The sequence below is a fragment of the Chaetura pelagica genome, unplaced genomic scaffold (assembly GCF_000747805.2).
Source record: "Chaetura pelagica isolate M959 unplaced genomic scaffold, ChaPel_1.0 scaffold76, whole genome shotgun sequence".
Lineage (NCBI taxonomy): Eukaryota > Metazoa > Chordata > Aves > Apodiformes > Apodidae > Chaetura > Chaetura pelagica.
In genome coordinates, this window is record NW_009970723.1 from 8954243 (window position 1) to 8978975 (window position 24733).

At 38.3% G+C, this 24733-nt stretch overlaps 1 protein-coding gene across 1 annotated transcript in view; it reads left to right on the forward strand.

Moving 5' to 3' along the window:
• Positions 1–1454: 1454 nt before the first annotated feature.
• MATN2 (matrilin 2) overlaps positions 1455–24733 on the forward strand; it is a 61420-nt gene continuing 38141 nt past the window's right edge. The window contains 4 exon segments of the mRNA XM_010006516.1: positions 1455–1521; positions 14742–15311; positions 19312–19434; positions 23205–23327. Coding sequence (XP_010004818.1) covers positions 1455–1521; positions 14742–15311; positions 19312–19434; positions 23205–23327 — 883 coding nt within the window.

A 24733-nucleotide genomic window follows, 5' to 3' on the forward strand; every position in this document is an offset into this window, starting at 1 on the left:
ACTGAGTAACATTAAACATTTAAGCAAGGCTGGTAATTTTGAGTGCAAAGGCTCAGTTCGTTTTTCTCTCTGGCGTATACATCAGAACACTGTGTTTGCATTTGGGGGATGCTGAGTAGGATACACAGAAGGAAAAACATGATAGGAAAATAGATCAATGTGTAATGGCTGTGTGGAACAGACTGAAGAATAATGTACAGAATTGCTTTACTTACCTCATGGTGGGAAAAAAGTCAATTCTCTTTCTGAACTGGGGTGTTTAGTTGCCTTCTGTTACAGATCTGTGGCTCTATGCACTTACTAGGTTTAGGACACTATTTTTTTTCTAACATCTTAGTTACTTAACAAAGAATTGCTGATAAAATTTGCATTGCTTGTAAAGCTTCCACTCAGTTTTAGTCTTTATCCATTCTCTGGTGCACCTAGGGGAATTAGTGACTAAGCTTCATCACCAGTTCTGAGGCTGAATTTAGCTCCAGTGAGATGCTCTGTTCACAGTCCACAGCAGTGAAGTTTTGGCAGAAGGTAGAAAGATTTGCCATCTGAGGAAGCCCACCAACAGGAGCCGTGGCCGGAAGATGATCAGATAGCATGTCAGTCTTATCTTCCTGTTGGCGGGCAGAGTCAGCCATGGCTTTTGATGGTGCCTTAACAAACTCCTGAGCAGGAATAATCTCTTAGTGTAGGAATTTTGCCGGTCAGTTTGTTCTTTTCTATGACAAAACTTCTCCAAAACCTGTGGCAAGCTCATTGCCAGTCTTCAGAAGTCTCCTTGAGTAAACAAGATTCTGCACCGTTATCTGTTATCTTCATGCTAGTAACCACAGGCAGTCTCCTGAAAAGGAAGCATGAGCTGTTGCCAGTTTCCATTTACAGTTGCTGTTTCTGGAATATATTCCCTTCTCGTGTTTTAATTCTCCAAGGTTTTCTGAAGCAAGTATCCCTCTGACTAAAAGAACTACTGAACTTCTGAAAAAATGCAAGAGAGTGCTGAGTAGAATAATGAAAATGTATTTGTGAACTCCTCGAACCTACTTATGCTGACAGGCTTACTGACACACAGTTGCTTTTCTTGTTTCAAAAATACTTGATTATTACAAATTATTGTAAAAGTTAGTACATCTTAAATTATAATGGTTAGCTTCAACTAACAATGCTTAGAAACACTGCGGGGTCTGCTAACTGCTACTTTATTGTGTAGGTCTTCCTTGAAGTTGTGGGTATTATTCCATGCCAGTATATCTGCATGTCTGTATGTGATGGGGGGGAAGCAGTGCAGCAAGGGGGCTGACATGGTTGCAGTGACTTTTTGTGTAATCAAAGAGCTCATCTCCTTCTCTTCTTTATTGCAGTTTCACATTCTTAGAATGTCCCTCTGTTTCTTGAAGATGAAGAAAATTAATGCATGCTTCTTTCTCCTGTTTGGACATACTCTGCTTTCCACTGTCTCTGTCATGGCAAAAGACCTCCCTGGAGGACATTTCAACCAAAGAAGGGATGTTAACTCACAATCTCTACTAGGTAAGTTACAAAAAAACCCCCACAAAACCCAAACACCACCACCAAAGGCCATCTGGAATGAAAATGATAAAAAGACTTCAGCAGCTGGTCAAACCTTGACTGAGTTAGTTTACAATAAAAAGGAAATTGCCATTTGCAAGCGGGAATATGACAGACTTTGTTGACCAGTTAGCAGCTGTTGAGAGATGGTATTTACTTTTGGGGTCCTAGATCTACTTTCTGTAAGTGGTATGAAATAAATATTTGCTACAGGGTTGTTGTCTTGGAGAAAAGACCTTATGTTCACTGCTTAGAGAAAAGACATATTGGCCCATGGAGCTTCTGTCAAAGCTGCCTTTTACCATGCCAGGGAGTTTTAGCTGTCTGTATATATGTGCTGTGTGTAAGGATGATTTAATGAAAATTAGTGGCTATCGAAACAAAGCTTATCATGACATTACTTAGTGTTAATCCCTTCATTTTTTCAGGTTCATATTATTTATAATAAGGAGCTCATTTTTCCTCTTTGGCCAAAAATATGAAGACAAGATCTAGCAGTTTTAGCTTGTGACTGTCATATTTTGAAACATAAGGTTCATCTCTCTCTGGGTGATCATTGCCTGTACATCATCAGGCAGTTTGCTGGTCAACCTTTTAATCTGCTAACAGTTTGTGACTTAGAATAATTTTCTTTTGCTCATTGTTTAAAGTACTGGTCAGATTATAAAAACATAGCATCGACAGGGTTTGGACATGACCCATCACTAGGTATTCATGATACACATTAATAGTAGAACTAGTCAGATATCTCTCTTTAGCCACTGGGAGATGTTAAGTGGCCTCCCCATCCAGGTGACATAACATAGGTGAACATGAGGAATGTGAAATATCCTGCAGAAGATGTATTAGGAAGAAAGAACAAGAAACAAAGCAGAATGGGTGACAGAGGGGAGCAACAAGTTTTATTAGTGTCACTCTTCTCCAAACTAAACATATTCTTTAAGTATGTAAAATTCTATGAAGTATCATTCACAAACTGTCCTTTGTTAACATAAAAACATTAGGTTTTGGTTCCTCTAGAACAGATTTAGGTCAAATGACAAAATCAAAAAGGATGGATATGAAACAGCAAAGAGAAATACCCACATTCACACCTTACTCTGCAGGACTCTCAAACTTTCTAGAATCCTAAATTCTAAAATGTGATTCAATAGCAGCACCTCCTGAATGTTTTAGGGTCCCCAGCAAATACCTTGAGTCAGCTTATTTAAGAAATAAACTACCTATCTCTCTAGAAAATAAACAAAATAGCAAGGTGTTACGTGGAGGAACTAAAAAGGTTTCACATATCTCAGCTTGCCTTTTTCCCTTATGATTTTTCAAATCGCTTTTATATCCTCTTTTTAAAATTTTAAGTAGTGGGAAACATGTTAAAAGAATTTATTTATTTACTTTATTTATTTATTTATTTATTTATTTATTCTTTCAAAAGCCAAATGATTTTTGTTCTCTGCATTTGGAAAATTCTGGATACCTATTCAATTTGACATGTGTGGGATGCAAACAATTCTGGCAGCTCTGGCTGAAGGAACCTTTTCAAGACATTAAATGATGCAAGAAACTTGGGACATTCTGTGGTCCAGCCCATAAAAGTACGTGGCAGTTTGGAGTCAGACTCTCAGGCCTTGCACTCTGTTACAATAAATTAGGTCACCTGCTTCAAATTCAGCAGTGCATATAAACAGTGGCATGGCTAAAATGTGCCTCTGTGTAAAGAACAGAATGTGTAAAATGCATGCCAGTCTGCTGGGAAGCTGTGGTGTTCCTTAAATGACATGAGAAAGAATGGGGCCAAACCATTATGACAGTGGCATCAAGTATTTTGACTTAATAAAATCACTCCAGGTTGAAGCAATTTAACAGGGATTAGAAGCTGTCTCATTTTATATAATATGTGTATTATAAATAGTAGAGGTGATGACAATTGCTGCTCTTGTGGAAAGACTTAGCTGGCAGGCAAAAGTGAGCAATATAGCTTCAAAGAACCAACAGATACCTGGAAAAGCAATAAAAGTTCTGGTTGGATTTCTTTTTTCAGGTGGAGATATGTATGTTTTTAGGGAAGGATTATGCCATGTAAATATTAGTAGCATTAAAATAATGTTACTCCTTTTTTCTTAATTTTACCAGTTTTTAAAACAAAAGTGTACTGCTGTGATAACTGTTGACTGTTAAAATCCTAGTAGTGGGCACATACAGAAGTATAAGTCCTTGCTCCAGGAAACTGACAACACAGATAAGCAAAATGGAATGGAGTAAAAATCCTGTGAGATTGTCCACATAGAGATAAAAGTACTTTGGGATCCAGCTTTAGGAGGATTTAATTTTTTTGGCAGCCATATGCTAATACTTCCTAGGTTTCTTAATTGTTTTGTTAGGGCTAGTAGCCTGTAGGTTTTAACAAAAGTTTCAGAAGAGATGAGCTATATCTTTTCTATGTTTTTCTTATCCCCAGTCTTTCTGCTGAACTTTGATGTGTGTTGTTTTAATTTGGGAGAACTTTGCATCACTTATTGCTGTTAAAGTAATTATTGCTATATTATAGTAATTTCCATTAAAGATGTGAAATCTTTTGAATCATTTGGACAGTTCTTTGGGGCTTTCTCAAGGTGGATCTTGAAAGCCAAACTGCTTTGAATAGGAGTGGCTTTGCAGTTTATTTCTTTCTTTAAACACTGAATCAAACTTCAGAGTTTATAACTTGTCAATTGTTCCAATTTAGTTAATTTTGTTACCATTTTCTTATATCCTTCCAATGTATTTGTTGTAGGGCATGTGTAGCTGCCTTAGAGATAGAAAATATACATTTATCTCTCATAATAACAGAATTTGTATTAGATTGCTGGAAAATATTCTTTTAATGTGGGTGTGTTTATGTTTTAAAGGATCACTTCCATAACCCTGCAAGATCTTGTGAAATAACAGAAAGAAACAGGTTGGTCTGTTTGTCTTCCCTGTAGCAGAGTGGTTGTCTCTCCTCTTATGTACAAACTAAATTTCTCTTTCTCTTTCCCCTCGTCAGTAATTTGATCCTGAGTATTGGATCTCTGGCCTTATCCTGTTTCCTTAAAGGAAATTAATCTTTTGATTTAGAATCTTCCCTTTTAAAGGCTTTACCAGAGCTCTAGAGTTGTTACTTAGCTGCTGTCTGATGAAACCATTTCTCTTGCTGAGTGCAGCTGCTTTGTTCAATTACACACCGGTCACTGAAAGCACTGTTTGCCAGCTTAGTGTTGCTTTTTGGATACTAAAGAAAAGCAGTAATGGAAATAAACTTGAGATACATGGATTTAAAGATAAAATTATGTCTGCTACATTAGTTAATTCCCTTCAGATAAAACTGAAATGGACTTCTGCACCTAAACAGACTGACCAAGAGCCAAGTCAGTTGCCCAGAGTGTTGATTTCCATACTGTGATTTCAAGGCCATAGTCAGAGGTCCACAACACCTTTCAGCAGGTTCCATGTTCACAAAATACATGAGTCTAGTCCTTGTAAATTGTACCTTTTTTTTAGTGATTGATGTTGTGGGATTTTTTGGTGGAGGTGATTTGGGACTTAACACCCTCTACTGCATCTTAATCATTTATTATAAAACAAAGCAAGATTTCAACATTGTGGTAAAAACACGATTTTTTGTATTAGGTTTTTTTGTTGTGGATTTTTTTGTTTTGGTTTGTTTTTTTCTTGGTGAACTCTGTTCTTGTAAACTGGACATCTATTTGTTGTCACATGGGCATATTTCTTTGGAGAACTCTGAAGTGGATGCATGGGAATAATTGAATAAGCTGTAGAATAATATTCTAAGCAATAAAATTCCTTATTTTCCTTAGGAGTATAAAATATGCACCTACCTGTTTCTGAAAATAACTACTTATATGAGTTGAACTGCTGAATTAGGAGGCAGTGCTTTAGCTACTACATGATACCAAAAAAAGAAACTACAAGAGGTTAACTGATACTGCACAAATTTGAAACAGAGAGGGGAGTGGAGGCCAAGAAGGAAATGTACTTGGCTCCTGTTCAGTAGAAACTTCTGCTAAATGCAAATGTCCCTGTCTGTCTTAAATTATATTCTGCAACAAAATATATAATGATTTATCTCTTGGTTTTATAGATATGATTCCTCTGATAATATGAAGGGAAGTAATATGAAGTACATAGAGTGCTCGCTGAATTTATGGATCACTTGCTACAGTCATTTAAAATTATTCCAAGCATTTTTATATCCAACCCAGTTCTTAAACTTGTGTGTATGTAACTTTAGGGCTCATGGACATTTTTAGGCTAACCATTCTGGGTTAAATGTGGATTGCTGAACCAACATGTGATGATAACTGCTGTAAGAAGCTCCTCCCAGCCTCATCATCTGTGTGTATGTGTTACTTCTTCACTACAAAGCAGCCAAGGTTTTTTTGTCCTCACGTGAAATAGACTCATTGCAACTGATGTCTGCATTGCAATTAAAGTCAGAATGATTTCATTATAACTACAGTGTATATTTGACATACTAGGCTAGTATAGTATCTGGGGAGATCAAAACTGTTCCAGGCATTAGGTAAAGGTAGGAAGAAGTTGCAAATTACAGCTTTTTAATCATCATGTATTTGGTTAAAATATAAGCAAAATCCTAACAAAACTTTTATAAGGACACAAGTTAATCAATTACACATCAATTTAGTCTCTCTCTAATCAAACCATCAAATTGCCATATAAATAGACATGTGTCAGATTTGGAAAGATAGAGAGCAAATCATTTTACAGTCTTGTGAAGTCAACTGTTTCTTCCTTCTGAGGTGTGCAGGTGTATCTTACAATTGTGCCTCAAGGCACAATTAGCAATTGCAGGCTTTGCTTCCTGGTGGTGGTTGTCTCAATAGCTAAGAGGTCTCCCATGGACTTTATGCAAAGCCTGGAAACTTTGGTTTTGTCTCAATCTCTCAGCTGTCGGCCTCTCCCCTGCAAGAGCTGTTGTCCATTATCTACCCAGCTGGGGTCTAAAACAGTAGCAGGAAAGTTGCACTTGCTCAGACCACTCCGCTCTTGCAGGCTTCTGGGTTTTGTTTGTGGTGGGAGACTCTCTAAGGCTTGGTAGCTTGGCGTGTGCTGAGGTGGGGCCTCCCCAGCCCCTAACAGGGGTCCTGGAGTCTGAGAAGGCAAGATCTGAATGGCCATCGTATCCCTGACAGCCACTTACTCCCTGCAGAAGCTGTTATCCCTTAAGCAGGCACAACTAATGAGCCATGACAGCTAGCTGGGACCATGAGAGACCCCAGGGATTTGTGCCCTTGTCTGAGTGCACTCATCTGCAGCCAATTATCATGGAGATCAGAAAGCTTGGATTTTGGTCTGTGTTCGCAATTTTTAACCACATAACGAAACCATGCTTGCCAACTTTCATATTTAGTATTCATTATTAATTTTCCAGTCATGTATCAAAATAGCATTCACTTCTAAGCCATTTAAAGGGCAATTCAGTAATTAATGTTATATGTGATCTAATTCTATTTCTAGCACAAGAAATTTTCTTGTATTTCTGTAATTCATAAATATTTCCTTGAACAAAACCTTTTTTACCTCTTTCCTCTCTTCTCTTTGTTTTGTTTACTTGTTATCTTTTATTTTTCTGCCCCTTTTATCCCTTTTTCCTTTTTCCATTTCCTTTTCATTTTTTTAAAGTGATTGTTAAGGTTTCCACAAGGAAGAAAGAGTATCTGTTGCTACAGAAAAAAACGAGTCTTTTACTAAACTGCAAATGCTCTTTGTATTTTTGAAATTGTTTGTGACAACCCCCACAAATTACTGTGAAATACCATTTCTGTTTGAAAAGTGTTTGCCCTGACAATAATTCACTGAGCAAAATTACAAACTATTTGTATCTGTGTATTCTCAAAGATCTCAAAGCCTCCCCTATATATTTTGTATAGAAGGAAGATCAGGCCAAAAGAAAGAACACTGAACTGAATGTTCAAAAGTGTGGTGTTTTGGTTTCATTGTGAGTACTTCTGCTTAATAATTAAAAAAGCACATATATGCAAAATTAACTTGAAAATCCTGGAAACAGTATGTGGATAACTTAAGGAACATCTCATTTTATAGGCATGAGTAGGTAATCAGACACATTATTGTGAATGAAGACAACATGCCTTTAAATTACTCTGGAAGCTAGAAGACACCATCTACTTACTTAAGTTCTGCTGAAGTTGCAGAACTGATGGTTTGACAATGGGCAAGGTGTTCCACATATTTCTGGGGCAGGGGGAGATATTGTACAGCGCTAGCTAAAGGTGCTGTTTCTGAAACTCTTCTCGAAAAAACTCGTAATACTTAAGCTGTTACCAGTGGGTAGAAATATGTGGCTTTAAGTCAGCTGATCAATGAGTAATGTTGAGGTTGCTAACAGCTTTCTCAGTAAACAACGCCATGGGTGACTTAAAAAAAGGATGGATGAGAGTTTTTAAAGCATTAAGCTAATGTCCTGAAAGCAGAGGAGCACAAACTCAGTAAGGTCCCTTTTTTTTGGACTGAATTTTCTACGTGCCTATTAACAGTTACTTACTTTCTCTATCTGTTCCTTTTCTAATAATTTCTGTCTCCTTCCAACAGCATCCCAAGTAGCTCAGACAAGATAAGAGTATCAGATCTTCAAGGAGAAAATAGAAACATCATCTTCTCCCATGCAGCCCCCTTTCCTGTGTGTTGACTGTGATTTGGTGTCCTAAAGAGGTGTGCAGGAAAAGACAGTCACATAGTAAATGCCTCCAGGCTGTCTGTGGGAACTGGATTCAAAGTAGCATTCAAAGTGTTACTACAGGGTTTCTCCATCATGGGTCAGAAAATGAATTCCTTCCCACTCATGGGTGAGAGTGCACGGTGTTTGCTTCTGTAAGGAAGAGGTGAGCAGATGTCTGTGTTCATGGGACTGGCATGGGATTATCAGGAATCTTCAGCCCACTGTCCAGGTGTTTCCCTGCCTGCAGGAGAAAGCAGCCTGCTCCTCAGTCCTCCTGACTACAAAAGCAGGTTTGACTCCTGTCAGGAACACTAACAGTTTCTACCTCAGTACAGCTGAAGTATGCAAAAGGAATGAAGAAACTTGAGAGCATCCCTACACCATACTTTGGCTTGATGCTAAAAAGCATCCATCTCAGTAAAAAAATGGAAAAATATTAGGAGTCAGGTTTGGGACTCTGGAATTAGAGAGATTTTATATTAATAATTACCTGTTATTTTGGAAAGAATGACAGGGGAGGAATAGAAATAGTGAGGTGAAATGAGAACAAGGTAATAGACCCTCTCACAGTGACTGATAATGGAGCATTTGCATGTGAAAGGAAATGGAAATCTGTGGACAAGAGCCTACTGCTGTACAGCTCTTCCAGAAGTTTTGGAAGTTCAGAAAAGATTTTGTGAGAGTCAATAAAGAATGTCTGGAGGCTGTGTTGCATTTAGAGAGTGTTCCCAGATGAAGAAATTTGTAAGGAGGAATGTGTGAGCTGCCAAATTCATTATGAATCGTTGGGTTAGGGCCAGAGGCCTGTGAGTCTGGGGAAAGGCTCAGAGCAGGGATGTGGGCTAGGGAGCACGGGGGCAATTCTTGGAGCCAGGGTCTGTCCAAGAGCTGGTAAAAGGTGGAGTCTCTTGCAGATGTGAGTGCAGTACATATGTGCAAGGAAAAGGGTACTGAGCAGTTTCTGAAGTTAACTTCAGGAACTAGATATGATTATATCTGAAATGCAGCATGCCATCCTTTGCCCTTCTTTGCGTTAAAAATAGAAAAAAAGAATAGAGGTGGAAGTTAACTTGCACAAAATATCTCACTAGAGCTAAGAAGTACTTGGAATTACTGGTATTATTAATTTACTCTTGGCAACAACCACAAAATGTTTTCCAAACAGGAAGAATGTTACATTAACTACTATGTACTTCATGCTTCATCTTTTCAAATGAAACTTCTGCAGTTTCCTATAGTGTCACAAGACATAAATTTTTTTTGCATATACGTTACTGTGGAGTGAGTTAAGAAACATTTATTGAGTCTTAAAATTGCCATTAATGCATTGCCTCCTCAGGCACAGTAACGTATATGCAACAAAAAATTATGTCTTGTGACAATGCCAGCAATAACACCAGGTTTATTTCTAAATTTTATCTTTGAGTAACAAAAAAATCTTCTCTCAGAATTAAATAAAAGAAGTAACTATTCTCCCAGCTAGCACATTATAAAACTTCCTAATTTCTCTTCTTTCTTTGCCATTTTATTATTTTTTCCCTCAAGCCCTCAACCTTACTTGCCTCTCTTTTCTTTATAATTTCTTCCTTTATTAATCTCAGTATAATTCCTACCAAATTTGTTTAAAAATTGCTGGGTGTCAAATATTTGTTCCTGAAGACCAGAATTCTTGTTTTCCCTAGCTAAGCATCCAGCCAGAAAGATAAGGTCTGACAAGTTCTCAGATATTTTCACAAGATTTCTCAGTTCATCAGGAATGCTTAATCTTCTTCCCATACAATCATACAAGGAAAGAATACTCAAATTTACAATTCATTCATAAATACACTAAGAGCAAAATGCTGTAGTGGGAATAAAGACGTATCTGTAAATTGCCTTATTTGATAACAAAAATCTTAATGGAACTAGTGTTTACTTGTTATAAATTACTTTTTTCAATGTCTTAATGCTGCTGTACTATGTACCAAATTGAACTATTCCTTTTGCTTTGCATACTGCAGTAGCCTTCTTTAACATTTATCCATTCTCATGTATTAGGATAGAGACCTACATAACCAAGTAAGTAATATCCAGATTTAAAAAAGTAACATTAAGGGGTCCTGAAGGTACAGGACAACAATAGAAAATAAAGAGCTCATTTTTAAACAATCTTTTCAAAGGAGCTGTCTTGTAAAAACTGTTGAAAAATCGCTTAGTTCCTTTGAATGTGTTCTGTTTGAATATCCCAACATGGAAATGTCTGAGGAAATTAAACAATGCCAGGGGACATTCTTGGGCATTGGGACTCCACCATTATTGTTACTGTTAAATTGCTGGAGCTGTTCCTGGCCCACAGTGGTCAGCGCTCCCCAAGCAATCAGCGTGCACGGTTCAGAGGCTACAGAGGGGACAGGGATTATTCCCAGTAGGCAGCTTCCCTACAGCCACTCTGTTTGAGCGGGAAGGTGAGTTTAATACAGTGGATGCAGGCCAGCTGGCCTCTGAGATTAGCTTGTATCCTAGACTGCTCTCTGGCGCTGAGACCAGTGGTCTGAAACAGCCTGCTTCTGTCCTTCAAAACACTCTGAGCTTACAGAGTGCTTGCATCCACATTGCTTATTAGGATGGATCCCTGGTTCACTCAACTTCCAATACCGTGCCTGAGGATTGTTTGAGCAAATGTTAATTGTCCTAGGCTTAACAATACCAAGAGCTGTTCTGATGTTTCACAGCCTGGAATAGTCAATTCCAATGCCCAGGAAAACTCCTTGGCGCTGCTTTAATTATAATAAGACAATGTGGCAATAATTAGAAATAAGCTGAGAGGGTTCAACCACTCTCTGAGACAGGGATCCTGGGTGGGTGAGAACAGTCAAAGCAGTGTAAGCTTCAGAGACAAAGCAGAGGGTCAGGCCTGAAATAACTTGCTTTGTGAAAGGAGCAGAAGGAAACCTACAAAGATTAGAGAAAATAATTTAATGGAATTTTCAGCTTTAGAGGGAAGATGCTTAATATGAAATATTCTTTTAAGCTCTATTTTATGTATCTATGTAATTGGATCCCAGCTGGATTCTTCCAGGGAAAATTGAAATTTCCTTGCATTGTTAGCTTTGTGAAGATGGCATCACTGTGACTGTCATCTACAGACAAACTGCATGTTTTATGTTGAGTGGAGGAAGAGAATGTATTTACTGTTGTCTTGACTTTTCCTTCCCTTACCTTGTCTGCCCTTTTTCTGGCTCTCCTGACTGTGCTTTGCTTTTGAATAATGCAACTCACATTGAGGATTTTTTTAACTTTTGTGTTGGCAATACAAAACCTCTGCTGACTTAGAAGCAGGTTTATGGATGAGTAGCTCTCTTCAATGAATGTGTCACTTTTCATAAGAAGAGTGGAAGGAAATTACTTTGGGGTATGAGGATGTTTGCCAAAGTTGTGAGAAAGTAGGTAGAAGTCGTGAGCTGGTAGGAGGATGAGGTGATAATTTATAGGGCAAGTGCAAAAGCATGAAACTGCTAAAAAGGTAACACTGAAGTTTATCTGAGGAGATGAGTGTTCAGAACTGTTAGCCATTACTGATTGCCTCTCCTCAAAATATCACCTGGCTGGGGTTTTTCTTGGTAAAACAATTACATTTTCTTTTTCATTGAGCTCATCTCAGCTAAATAAAATTTATTAATTACAACCACTAGGCCAGGTTGCACAAAACCTCATCGAACCTGGCCTTAAAAACCTCCAGGGATGGGGCATCAACAACCTCCCTGGGCAACCCATTCCAGCTCCTCACCACCCTTAGAGTGAAGAACTTATTCCTAATATCGAACCTAAATCTCCCCTGTCTCAGTTTAAAACCAGTATCCCTTCTCCTATCACTATCTTCTCTGATGAAAAGCCCCTCCCCTAACATTTTACTTTGGAAATGTTTTGTATTTATATAGATAGCATTTTGCTAGTGAAAGTAGTTTTGAAATACACTGTATTGCATTCAAGCTGATAGATTTTTCTTTAGTTATTTGGCTCCTTGGGATGTGTTTCTGTTAGTACTATCCACTAACGTTGTCAAGGTTAACGCCTGACTTCAAAATATGTAACTGAGTCTCTTCAGACTGGGATCCAAATCTTTATATTCAAATTAAAAGGATTCCACACCATGGCTTTAGTTTTGACTTGTTTTAAGGGAAGTAAAATAGTACTAATTTTACCCTTCTTTCTTCTCTGTCCCTTACCTCACAAAGACACATATATTCTTAGCCTTTTTTCTGTGATTATCTTTCTTTCCCCTTGCTTTGCTCCCACAAATCATATCTTTATATTACAACCATGCTGGCATATTTGATGTTTTAGTAGTAAAAAATATTAATAGTTAGATATGGTGCTAAGATAAGGAGATGGAAAATAGTTAATATGTCAGGATATCTGCATCCCATTAGAACTGGAATTTTGCTTCTGCTCAGTTTGGCTTGCATTCAACGTGCTCTGGTTTTGAAAGAATAAGCAACCCAAGCTGATTCCTACGCTTATGAATAAAGCTGTACTGTAGACTGCACATGAATAAATCCAGGCAGTCATTTTTATTGTAGTCAAAGAGCATTTTTACCCTATGCCCACAAATGTTCTTGGTAATCTGTGAAAGAGGCCTCTGAATTAATAAGTGAAAATAGGCATCTTCCTCACCCCTTCCCTTGGCAGAAGTACATGGTGAGCAGTCGTCAGCAGTCACGAGGGAGCTCATGTAGAAGCTTATCCACAGACAGATGTTTTTCCAACTGAATCTTCAATTGGCCCACTTGTACTTGTGCCTTATGACATGACCTTTAATTAAACAGTCAAAGACTACTTTTCCACCCAGCTTCTGCCTCATTCAGCGCTCAATATGGATGAGAGTGCACTGGAAATTGAATAGGCTTGGGCAATAAGGGGCATTCGTCGTTAGGGATATCTCAGCTTAGTAAAATGAGGTCACTACTGTGATTCGGTAAGATTCTTGCTAACTTTATTCTTTCAAGCCAGGCAAATGGGCAGCTAGCTTCCTCACAGTTTCATTCATAGCCACAGAAGTTTAAGAACATAAGAGCGCACACACTGTTTGAAAGCATAGGGCCATCCTGTCTCTGACAGCAGTCAAAAGTGGATGCATAGGAGAAAGTTTAAGAACAAGGCAATACTACCTGGAGGCATTCCCCCAAATGCCATGCTTTTGTGGCTCAGGGATTTCCTATCTTGAGAGATCTTTAATATAAATATTTAACCTCAGTTGATCTCTTCTCACCAGCATCCCATTAAACCCTTTAACGTCCTTTAAATTATTTGCTGTATGCCTCCTTGTGTGGCAAGGCTCATGGCCCACCTCCCCCTGCTCACCTTTAGCCTGCCATTTGCTGGCATTCACTGAATGGCCAGTCCCTATCCATTCTCACTGTGCAAATCATGCATATGTTGCACGTTCTTTCAAAAAAGAAGGATGCTGAGCAGAAGCCAGAGGATCTACCCAAGGTCCCAGAAAGCTGCCCAGAAGGCAGCCAGCCCTTGATTCTGCTGTTATCTGTGATAGCTTGGCCTGCCTGCCTGTGCAGTTATCAGAGATAGACATATCCTGTGGTATTTCTTCTACAGTGGTCCTTGGAGTAGAAGATTGTTGATGACTGAAATGGAAGATTTCAGAAAGTGTATCAGTGCTCTTTTGGCCAAATTGAGTGCCACTGTAGACAACTGGATTTTCTGTCTGATACAGCCACAGAATATCTGTGTGAGACCGAGCTAGTCCAATAGACGAGACTTTTCCCAGATGGCCATTAATTATGTGTTTGAAATCAAGGGGCTAGATTTGCAGAAGTGCTGAGCACTCACAGCTGCAGCTGATGTCATTGAGAACTGTACTTTGTACATGCAAAGCGCTGCCTAATGCCAAGTTCCCTGAAAAATCAGACCCTTAAAGTCTCATATTGGAGACTGCAATTAACAGATGCTCTTGACCTGAATTTGTGTTATGTTTCCCCCTTTATAATGGAAGGCTGATACTATCCTGTTTCATTGGAGTGGTAGATTTTTAAGTTCTCAGGCACTACCACAAAAAGCATCACAATGCAGCCCACTCAATAACAGCTATGCAGTTCGGAGGAGTTTTCCATCCTGTGTGGGTTACGAGGTCAAAATCTCAAAACCGGTGACTAAACAGGGTATGGCACAAGTATCTGCCTATTCTGCTGGCATTAGCTGTTCTGGGTACTGATCTCACTAGATAAAAACAACATATGTACTGCTCATGTAACAGGCAGCTTTTATTATTCAGTGGAAGTAGAATTTATGTTGCCCAAGTAGCCTTAGTTCTGGCATCTTCTGTTTTTCCTGTAGTTTCCCAGAACTTGTCAGAGTGTTTGTTTGGACACTGTGTTTGAGACATCAGGTCAGCCTGAACTGATTTGCGCTTTAAAGTTCTGGTACAGTATTTTTGTTTGCGTTTGCCTTCCAGAAAATACTTGCAACAAAAAACGTCTGGACCTTGTCTTCATCATCGACAGCTCTCGCAGTGTTCGTCCTTACGACTTTGAAAAAGTGAAGGAGTTCATTTTAACCATCTTGCAGTTCCTGGACATCAGTCCTGATGCCACCCGCGTGGGTCTGATTCAGTATGGCAGCACAGTGAAACATGAGTTCTCGCTGAAGACATTCAGAAGGAAGCAGGACATTGAAAGAGCAGTGAAGAGGATGATGCACCTGGCAACCGGCACCATGACGGGACTGGCCATCCAGTACGCGGTGAACATTGCATTTTCAGAGTCAGAAGGAGCTCGACCTCTGAAGCAGAATGTGCCCCGAATTATTATGATTGTGACAGATGGGAGACCTCAGGATCCAGTGGCAGAGATTGCCGCCAAAGCACGTAACTCAGGAATCCTGATTTTTGCCATTGGAGTGGGAACAGTAGACATCAACACGCTGAAGTCCATTGGGAGTGAGCCGCATGAAGAGCATGTGTTTCTCGTTGCTAATTTCAGTCAGATTGAAACACTGACCTCTGCCTTCCAGACTAAACTTTGTGGTAAGGCTTTATCTATATATTTGAATGCACAGATGAAAGTAAAATACAGAAAAAAAAAAGTATATATATTGTCAATTAACTCTTTTTTTTAAGTCAAACCTTATCTGTTAGAGTATAGACACTGAAAAAAAGGAAGACTGGCCAGACAACATTCAAACAGCAGTCATACATATGGGGAAAAGATAATTCTACTGCTTTGTGCCATAAAGTGTGATCTAATTCCTAGTGGTCATCACCAGTGAGACAAACACATACACCATGATTTTCCTGTTAAATGCAGTACATTTATAGCCCTCTGCTATTGGAGTATTAGATTAGTTGTTTCATCAACTAATTTTAAACATCATCTCCCTTAGTAACTGATAAACAGTTTTTTGGTTATTAAAAAAATTCTGCGTTCATGGTATATCTTCTCCAAAGCTTACATATTAATTCTGTGCAACCAATTATCTCTGCACATGCCTTGTAACTGGAAGTGATACACAGACATGTGGTAGCTTTGTTTTTTCCATCCATTTTGAGTACAGAAATTTAGGAAAAGTCATTACAGTTATATTATTCATTCATACAATAAAGTAAATAATATTTTAATAGATATTAATTTACAAGAGAAAAATTGCTTCCATCTGCAAATCCCTGATAAGAGATTGCTTTTTAAAAATTTTGTGACATTTGTAATGAGTTTTTCGGCAGTCTTTGTACTTAATATAATTTATTTTTCCAGGTTTTTTTGTGAGATAAATGTGAAAGATTTTCATACAGATTTGGCATTAAACTGAAGCATTTTCTATAGAGTCCAGAAAAAGAATGCATGGTGAGATTGAATGCTCGCTCATCTCTAGGGATGCTTTTGCCAGAAAATAATGGGGGCTTATTGTCAGAATAGCCTCAAGAATTTTCCTTACTTAGTCTTTTCCAAAACTGTTTCAGAGAGCAACAGGGCTCCAGCTGAACTGCATCAGCACAAAACACTGTCACAGACATGCATCAGATAATAGATTTTTTCCTGTTTCTTCATTGCTGTATTATTAGCTGGCATAGTAAGATACATTTAAAAACAAACAAACAAAAAGAGTAAACATAGATTGAGAGTTGAAATTGAATGAACAGCAAATGCTTCAGAATTTCATCTTCGATTTTTTAATTAAAATTTAATTTTTAATTTTTAATTTGTTTAGAAACAAATCCAGTACAAATACAACTTACTTGTTTTTTTCTGACTAGGCAGTGTCCAGGTATTGTATTAGAGTTTTATAGCCCACTTTTAATGGAAATAGATGCGTTCCTCAATAAAACCACCAGGCCCTGCAGGTGGAGGAATAGAAGGATGGCTGCTACCTCCTTTTTTCAGGGAATGCCTCCACAACATTTACTGTGTCATGAACTGAAGGTGAGATCCAAAAAGGCATTTAGAAACCCAGGCTCAGGTGCAACAAAGTATTTAAGCTGTAAAGTTCTTGCGGATTTCAGCTTAAGGGACTAAGTTGTGGTTAGAATTCTTAATGTTTTACTGAATCTGGACTGGAGGAGTGGCTAACACACCAGAAGGCTGTGCTGCCATTCAGAAGGACCTAAACAGGCTGGAGATTTGGGCGGGGAGAAACCTGATGAAGTTCAACAAGGGCAAGTGTAGGCTTTTGCATTTGGGGAAGAAAAACACCATGTACAATTATAGGTTGGGGCTGACCTGCTGGAGAGCAGTGTAGGGGAAAGGGACCTGGGGGTCCTGGTAGACAGGAGGATGACCATGAGCCAGCAATGTGCCCTTGTAGCCGAGAAAGCCAATGGCATCCTGGGGTGCATTAGAAAGGGTGTGGTTAGTCGGTCAAGGGAGGTTTTCCTCCACCTCTGTTCTGCCTTGGTGAGACCACATCTGAAATATTGTGTCCAGTTCTGGGCCCCTCAGTTCAAGAAGGACAGGAAACTGCTGGAAAGAGTCCAGCGCAGAGCCACAGAGATGATGAAAGGAGTGGAACATCTCCCTTATGAGGAAAGGCTGAGGGAGCTGGGTCTCTTTAGTTTGGAGAAAGGGAGACTGGGGGGTGACCTCATCAATGTTTACAAATACGTAAAGGATGAGTGTCAGGAAGATGGAGTTAAGCTTTTTTCAGTGATGACCAGTGATAGGACAAGGGGTAATGGGTTCAAATTGGGGCACAGGAGGTTCAAGGTGAATATCAGAAAACAGTTTTTTTACTGTGAGAGTGACAGAGCCCTGGGACAGGCTGCCCAGAGAGGTTGTGTAGAAGAGTGAGAAGGACAGAAGTTGGGATGAAGCAGTCAGGAGCAAATAAAGTTTTTCTTGTACTCCTCTAAAGTAGATAATAGTGTCATCCTCATTTTACCTTGGAGGAACAGAGTCACAGAAACAGGGTTGAGACCTAAGATCACTCACTGACATTAAATGTTTGGTTCAGTGCAGTCCCTGGTCTGACATTCGGGGCCATTTGGCATTTTTAATATCACATACCAGTCATAGGTCTACAACTGTCATTTGCAGCTGAGAGAGCCCTGCATTCTTGCAAATCCAGATTCAGGTGTCATTAGCTGAACACACACAGTGTGTTGAAAATACTGATAGCGTTGGCTTGCCCAAAAATCAAATAAGGACCCTGTGACATAGACAAGAGGTAAAATCTAATTCACAAGGCTCACATTCAGATTCCTTAACTATGAGATCACCCTTTCTGTTACTTCAGTCCCTGGCTATGTCCACCAAACACCTCATGAAAGAAATGACGTTGCAGAAATCATGCAGACATCAGCCTCCATCACCACAGAAATCTGACTAATGACCAGAGTACCACTGCTTCTTTGAAATGGGTGCAGCAGAGACACTTTGGAAGAAATTTTGTGTGATACTATATAAGAACATAGTAAGAGATGGCAACAATATGTTATCAGAAGGAACTGAGTTATTGGAATGCCTATCATTGAATAATTATTTGTTTATTTATTTATTTATTTTAGTACTCTCTTTTGCAACCTTATGTTCTTTTGGTATGAGAGGACTGACTTTGTAGTAGTGTTCTACAGATTCACATTCTATAACATTAGTATATAGTAAGATTTTCTGATGCTTAAACTACTGAAATTAGTGTATTTTTCATTTGTCATATTTGAAAGTGCTTCTTTGGTCATATCTGATATTGAAAACTAGTGAAATATAGGCAGGAGAGAACTTCTGTTTAGAAAGTATCGAAGGTCATAAACTTCATTTTCAGAATGACAGAAAGATGAAAAGACAAGAAGTCCAAACAAGTCTTTATTCACATGAATAAAAATACTTGAAAAGTTTATTATGACAGAAAATTATGAGATCCAAAAAGCTGATTAAGAGATTGGGAATTGTGGTGGTTTGTATATGAGCAATAAACGCATAACTGGTAACCATTCCAGAGACCACCTTTTTTTTTTCCACAAGCACCACACATACCACATACTAAGTTATTTATCAGGCTTCTGTTGTGGCTGCTAGAAGATTTCTGTTATAATTTAGAGCTTCGTTGACCTAGCACAATAAGGAGCACATCAATCCCTAATTGTTTCTGAGCATTAGAGGTTATTTTCTACATAATGTTCTCTGAGAAGCAATTCACCTATATATTATAGAAATTGCATACAAGCAATGCTCCAGTGGAAAAAAACCCTCAAGGAGATTTCTTAATTCCCAAATATGATCTGGAGAAATGTAGTTCAGCAACAAATTTGACAGAATGGGCCTACTGTTCTTTTTCTTTCTTACTCTCTGTCTGTTACATTTTACTACTTCCTATTACAGACATAAAACACAAACAGATTAAAGACTCAGAAAGACTTATGCTCTGGAGTGTAGCTTGGCTCAGCTCCTACTTACCAAATTGTGGAGATGCATGACCTCAGTGTTGTCATGTATTTCTTGTGTGTTCCTCAACAGTAGTAACTAAACAAGCAAGATTCTGTGGTAAGTTGTTTCGTAGTCAGACCAGAAGTTAATAATGTTTTCCTTGTTTTCTTTCAGTGCCCCATATGTGCAGTACAGTTGAGCATCACTGTGATCACTTCTGCATAAATACCCCTGGCTCCTATGTATGCAGATGTAAACAAGGATACATTCTGAATGCTGACCAGAAGACTTGCAGCAGTATGTTATCTTCCTTAGCTTTTCTCTTTTGTGCTACCAAAAAGTTTTTATAAACCTTTCTGAAATACATCAAGCTAATTTTTATACCCGGCTCTGTAGCTACATAAAATAGCATTAACATTTTATTGGTGTAATAAGTTCAACAATGAAGCAACAATCAAAGAAAGAACTTTTTTATCATCTAACATGAAGTGAATCCAACTACTATAGTAGCTTGTCTAAATCACAACCAGTACTAAGTAGTATAGAAAGGTGCAATAAACCCCATTCTAGAGAGCTGTGAAATAACAACTGGCCATTATGGAAAGCTCTCCCTAACTGCTGCTTGAAGCATAATGGTTTGCAACCATTTGAATAAAAGTTTCAGAAGTCTTGCTTATGCTCTAGTTTCCTTAAGTTTTAGTAATTGGCTTTGTAGTTTTAGTAATTGGCTTTGTAGTTTATAATAACAACCTGTATTTCACTTTAATTGTGATCTTTGTAAGCAGTATTTTGTTTGTACTTACTTGCTTCCTAGTAACTGACAGTAGACTATATTAGATGGTTATGCCAAATGTATTTTTGTGTCCACCGTTATATTAAAGAAATTATGTTATACTATTTTAAATTATTTGTGGAAAATGCACTTGCTAAAAATACAGTTTCCTATCCTAAGATAGTGCCTGGGTTCAAGTGCAATTTGCCAAACTGATTTTAGTCAGAATAAAAGTTTTAGAAAATGTGTTTTCAAAAAGCTGGAGGAGATAGTCATGGTAAGAGTATATAGGATGTGCCCCTCACAATTGATAATTTAGAATTAAGGTGAAGGATGCAGGTTCAAATTGTGTTCTTCTGTTTGGATTTGCATGTTCCACATTGCAGGAGAGGGCTGTAAATCATGTAGCTTGGGATTAGAGGATCCTGTCTCTCTAGCTTAGTGTTGTATACTTAATGACCTCTGAAACAGCAAGCATATATCAGTAGCTGAGGTGACTGCAGTTTGGGGATTAGAGTCTTTACATGTGCAGTGGGACACATGGTTTTAGTCAGTCTCAGTGAACTCAGAGTCTCAGAGTCAGGAATGAGAGCAAAAAGGATGTCAGCACTGGAGGGATTCGGGCATTCTCGCAGCTGCCTGGAAGCACATTCAGACCCTTTGGGCTACAAGAGAAAACTGCATTTGAGCTCCCCACCTCCTATGCAGTTGATCTGTGAGATGAGTTATTTTTAGGAATCTCTGTTTTCTAGTCCTTCTCACTAGCATCCTTCACCAAGTGCAGACATTTGTCAAATGCATGTGTGTAAATTATAGAGGAATGTTTTGTGTTACATGGAACCAACTTAACACTATTTCTGGTTTAGTTTCCTCAGGAAGATACAAAAAATTTCAACCCAGTCTTGAATATTTCCTAATTATTATTTGGTTTAGAAGCCAAGCCAAGATGGGAACATGACAAAAACAATTTTTCACACAGCCTATTTTCTCTGCTTCCTCCTATTTGCTATATATAGCTCTTCAGAAAAAGGGCAGTCAGAATCCCAAATGATGCCTCCAACTATATAATAATATGTAAACAATATTCTCTAATCTATTATTTTCATTGTGTCCCTCATTTAAAACTTTTGTATCTTTTAAAGCTTTCTTTTAAACCTCCTCTCATGATATTTATTTTCTTAAGGAATTTTTAGGAGAGAATTTGCTTTCAATTTCCTATAAATTATTGGAAATTCAAAACTACTTTTTAAATTTTTTTATCTTCCATCACACATTTTGCCCATCCTCACCCCTAACATCAGTTTTGACATTTTTTTGTGTGTGAGTCAGTTAAAAAAAGTTAAATGACAAGTATGAAAAGCTATTTCTTTATTGTGCCTTCTTCATTTTCATTGTGATATTTTTTCATAATTTTTATCAGCCAGTAGTTCAGCTTTTGAGCACTGCGCTGCTTCATATTAGAGATTAATTTCCAAGAGAGTTTTGGAAATGTGTGTAGTTTTCCTGCTGGTGACCCATGCACAGTACTCCTCAATATGTTTTGTCTCTACCATTATTCAAAACCCATTGCTGCATTGCTTTACTTTTTTTTTTTTTAGCTATGACTTAGTCTTATATTAGTTTTTCCAAATTACCTGTCACTCAGGATTTACTGGACAGTGTACTTGCTTTGATCATCAGTCAGGTGATACTAGATTTCAGTTTGCTAAATTTGAAAGGGAAGTGAGTCATTCCATGTATTTGTAGCCTACTTCTGGTGGACATTTTTCTGCATTACCAAACTATAAACTAATTTTTGCAATTGGCAGTGGAAATCTAATTTTGAGAACCATCAAACTGGCCTTAAATGTGCTAGAATGTTGCAAGGTATTGGTGAAGGAGTGAGATGGTTCCCTAGCAGTGTAGGTAAGGTCAGACTACTATGTCTAAAACCTCCCCAGGGAGGTAGCAGAATTCATGAGGACAGGGGACCAAGCCTGGACAAACTGGACAGCTTATTTCTGGAGGTAAGAGGAAGCATGGTGATAGAAAACCCACAGTCTGTGACCATTTTAGTTACCTTAATTGGCTGCTGCTTGTCCACAAGCGCACAGAGACAACACGTTCCTCGCTTGACCTCTATAATAAATCTTCATAATGTTTATGCGTCGTGAAATACATTACCAACATAAACCAGATGGTTTTTTCTATAGTTTGGATTTATTTGTCAGCTCTTTCTTGAATAGTTTGCTTATGTATGCATTTTAAAACTTTCTAAACTGAACAACATAGAAAAGATGAATGGTATGTATCTAAGTGACAATGTTGCTTCAGGCTGGGAAAGCGTGCAATTTCTCTTTTGAATAGATGATAGTTTCATTCTTCAATACATTTCGTGATGGCTTTATTTCTAAACATTATTTTCCCTTGCATTAAAGGATGAAAATCTGCCATATTTGTGATTTGTTGCTTTCTACGTGAAGGGGAAAAAAAAATAATTAAAAAGCAAGTAATATGTCTTCCAGAACAAAATCAGGGAAAAAGAATTATTTTTTTAACTTGAAATATTCTTGTATTTATTTCATTAAAATCTCTTCCCTTCTTCTCTAGAGATGTTCAGACCTTATAATAATACACAGAAAGTACAAAAGAGGAGATATAGCTGAAACGAGCTGGAAAATTATCTGTTTGTGGGTGTTTATACTGGACCAAGAGAGTTCAATGACTACTTATGGTGTTCATCATGCCACTTGAAATGAATCAGACAGATATAAAAGAAAATTCATATTTGCTGGGCTAGTTTCCTCAAACATGGAGAGAGGGATAACTTGCTATGGTATTTTGCATAAAACTTGAAAACTATAAAACTCAGAAATTAAATATCCCCAAGTTTTTTTAGTGTTGCATTTTCCTTTTTTTTATCCTTTCCCACTTTGTCATCATTTGTCAGGGAGGGGTTTGCAAAAAAACAAACAAACAAAAAACCCCTGCAATTATTATTTTTTTCCAAAAAAAAACTCCCAGAAGACTGCCCTTCAGACTTTTAAGAGAAACTTACAGTCAAGCAACTCTACGAGTCATCATTGGCCCATCATTAGTCATTGGTTTCAGCTGAAGGAATGAGCTCCTCAGCTTTGAGTGATATTTCCTGCTGGCATAAGACTTTCTGCGTTTGGCAGATATTGGTATGAGCTGTGTTAAAATGAGCTCTTCTCTAAGGACCTGTTGATAGCTTTCTGAAACTTACATTGTTTTAGTCTTCCTGTGCATTATAGAAGGTCAAATAATTTAGTATTCATGCAATTATGTTTTGTAGCTCAGGACCTCTGTGCTGTGGAGAAACATGCCTGTGAGCAGATCTGTGTGAACACACCTGGGTCTTACGTCTGTCAGTGTTATGAAGGGTATGAGCTTGATGCAAATGGAAAGGATTGTGTTGGTGAGTATGAGTTTAGGAATTCATGTTTATCTTTTTGACACAAGCCAAAGAGAAATTCAATGTAAACTAATCCAGTTTAGACACAGACAATGATGGGAAGCTCTCTCCTCCTATATGAGTGGTAGATAAGGAAAAATAAATTTGGGCTTGTTCAGCGTGGAGAAAAAAAGGCTTAGGGGAGACCTCATCACCATGTTCCAGCACTCAGGTGGCTACCAAGAAGGTGGAGAGTCTGTTCTTTACAAGGAGGAAAAGACATGGGGTAATGGGTGCAAGTTACTCTTGGGGAGATCATGATGGGACATAAGAAGGAAATTTTTCACTATGAGAACAGTTGGACTTTGGAATAACCTCCCCAGGGAAGTGATGGATTCCCCAACACTGGACAATTTTCAGCTTGACAAGGTGTTGGGCCATCGCACCTAAACCACCTACCAAGAAGACTTGGACCAAATGATCCTTGACTCCCTTCCAGCCTGGCATTCTATGATTCTAGTTGACCATTCCTTTCTGTGGAGTATTTATTATCAAATGGCAGGATCAGAAGAAAGATCTTGATCTACACATATATGAGAGACCAATGAGTGCAATGACAATTTTGCAAAAAGCAGTGACTTCATTAAGGCTACTCTCTCTTCTTCCTCCAAAGAACTAAGAGAATTTCAGTAGGACATATACATCACAAGTCTCTCAAAAAGCCAAAATTTTCTCTCTAAGGTATATAAGACTTCTAAAATTTTAAGTCCAGCAAGAGTAAATGAGAGAGTGCAGAAAACTCATTTCACAGGCAGGTTTATTACGTTTTCTTCCTCCTTTCTGATGGACTAATTGTGCTGGTTAAGGATTAAAGGCAATGCTAATTGCTTTATTGACACATCAGCCCAGTTACCTGCCTGGCAACAATTAAATAAAACCTCACAACCAGCAGCTCACAACTTATCCCTTCAAAGTGTCCACTAAACAGCTAAACACCGGGAGTGTTTGCAACACACAGTTTATGAACAAATTTGTAGACTAAACAATATTTGAAACTGTCTCAGTGATAAGTATAGCTGGCAGAGCACTATTACTTTGCCTTTCTAAACAGCTTTAATGTTAAATGCCCTCCTTTCACATGAACAAAATCCTGTCAGTTAAAGTTTGGCGGTAACAAGCCATTCTTTCTCCTTCACGCTGCTGGACTCTTTAAGTGTCTTCTCCTTCTTATTGTTGCTGGGCATGCTGTTCTGTCTTTCCTGGCACTGGTGCTAGACTGTTCCTGTACTGCTGCAGCTGTTGGGCTTGGGATCTGTTCTACTGGCAGTGGTTTGGCTGCTGACACCTCTGCAGTCCTGGCACCGCTGCCCTTTTTTGGCTGCTTTCTAGGTTCTTAAAAGTCTTCTATGAGGCTGCTCTAACTTTTTCCC